At 33.5% G+C, this 831-nt stretch overlaps 1 protein-coding gene across 1 annotated transcript in view; it reads left to right on the forward strand.

The window, feature by feature from the left end:
* Positions 1 to 607: 607 nt before the first annotated feature.
* The window catches only part of LOC116686532 (troponin I, fast skeletal muscle), a gene marked incomplete at its 5' end in the record, with an annotated part of 10,415 nt that continues 10,191 nt past the window's right edge, over positions 608 to 831 (forward strand). Inside the window, 1 exon segment of the mRNA XM_032511549.1 lies at positions 608 to 640. Within this exon segment, the coding sequence (XP_032367440.1) occupies positions 630 to 640 (11 nt within the window).

Below are 831 nucleotides of genomic sequence, written 5' to 3' on the forward strand. Positions count from 1 at the left end.
CTGATCTGATCTGATGTGATCTGATCTGATCTAATCTAATCTGATCTGATCTAATCTGAGTTAATCTAATCTGATCTAATCTGAGTTAATCTAATCTAATCTGATCTAATCTGATCTAATCTGATCTGATCTAATCTGATCTAATCTAATCTGATCTGATCTAATCTAATCTGATCTGATCTGATCTAATCTGATCTAATCTGATCTGATCTCATCTAATCTGATCTAATCTGAGTTAATCTAATCTAATCTGATCTAATCTGAGTTAATCTAATCTGATCTAATCTAATCTGATCTAATCTGATCTAACCCTTAAAATCAACGCTTTTTAATCAATGTTTTTAAGATTTTCTTACATTTTTGTCCCATTTTCCAAATCTTGTTTTCAATGTTTGTCCCTTTTTTTGACGTTTTCAACACTACGTAACACTGACTTATTAAAAATTGTTATCAACCCTCGTGTTGTCTTCTCGTCAAAATTGAAAAGCAATACAAATGTCAAATTTTTGTCCCTTTTTGACCCGGGAGGACAACACGAGGGGTTAACACACATAAAATGTACAAATGTCATTTAAAAAGTCTCTTGTGTTTTGTTTCTTTTTATCAGATAACGGGATCCCGCCGCCAAGATGGCCGACGAGTAAGTTGATATTTCCAGTTTTCCTCTATTATTGTCATCTGTTGTTGTTGTTGTTTTGTTGGCCGGCAGGATGTCTACATACACTCGTTAACAGATTTACACATTTAGTGGAAATTTAGGTCAAGAAACAAGGTTTTGAAAGGACAAAATAGTTTTATTTTTTTGGACATTTCTGGACGGGTCAAACGGCA

Source organism: Etheostoma spectabile, unplaced genomic scaffold, assembly GCF_008692095.1.
Source record: "Etheostoma spectabile isolate EspeVRDwgs_2016 unplaced genomic scaffold, UIUC_Espe_1.0 scaffold383, whole genome shotgun sequence".
NCBI classification, from domain to species: Eukaryota; Metazoa; Chordata; class Actinopteri; order Perciformes; family Percidae; genus Etheostoma; species Etheostoma spectabile.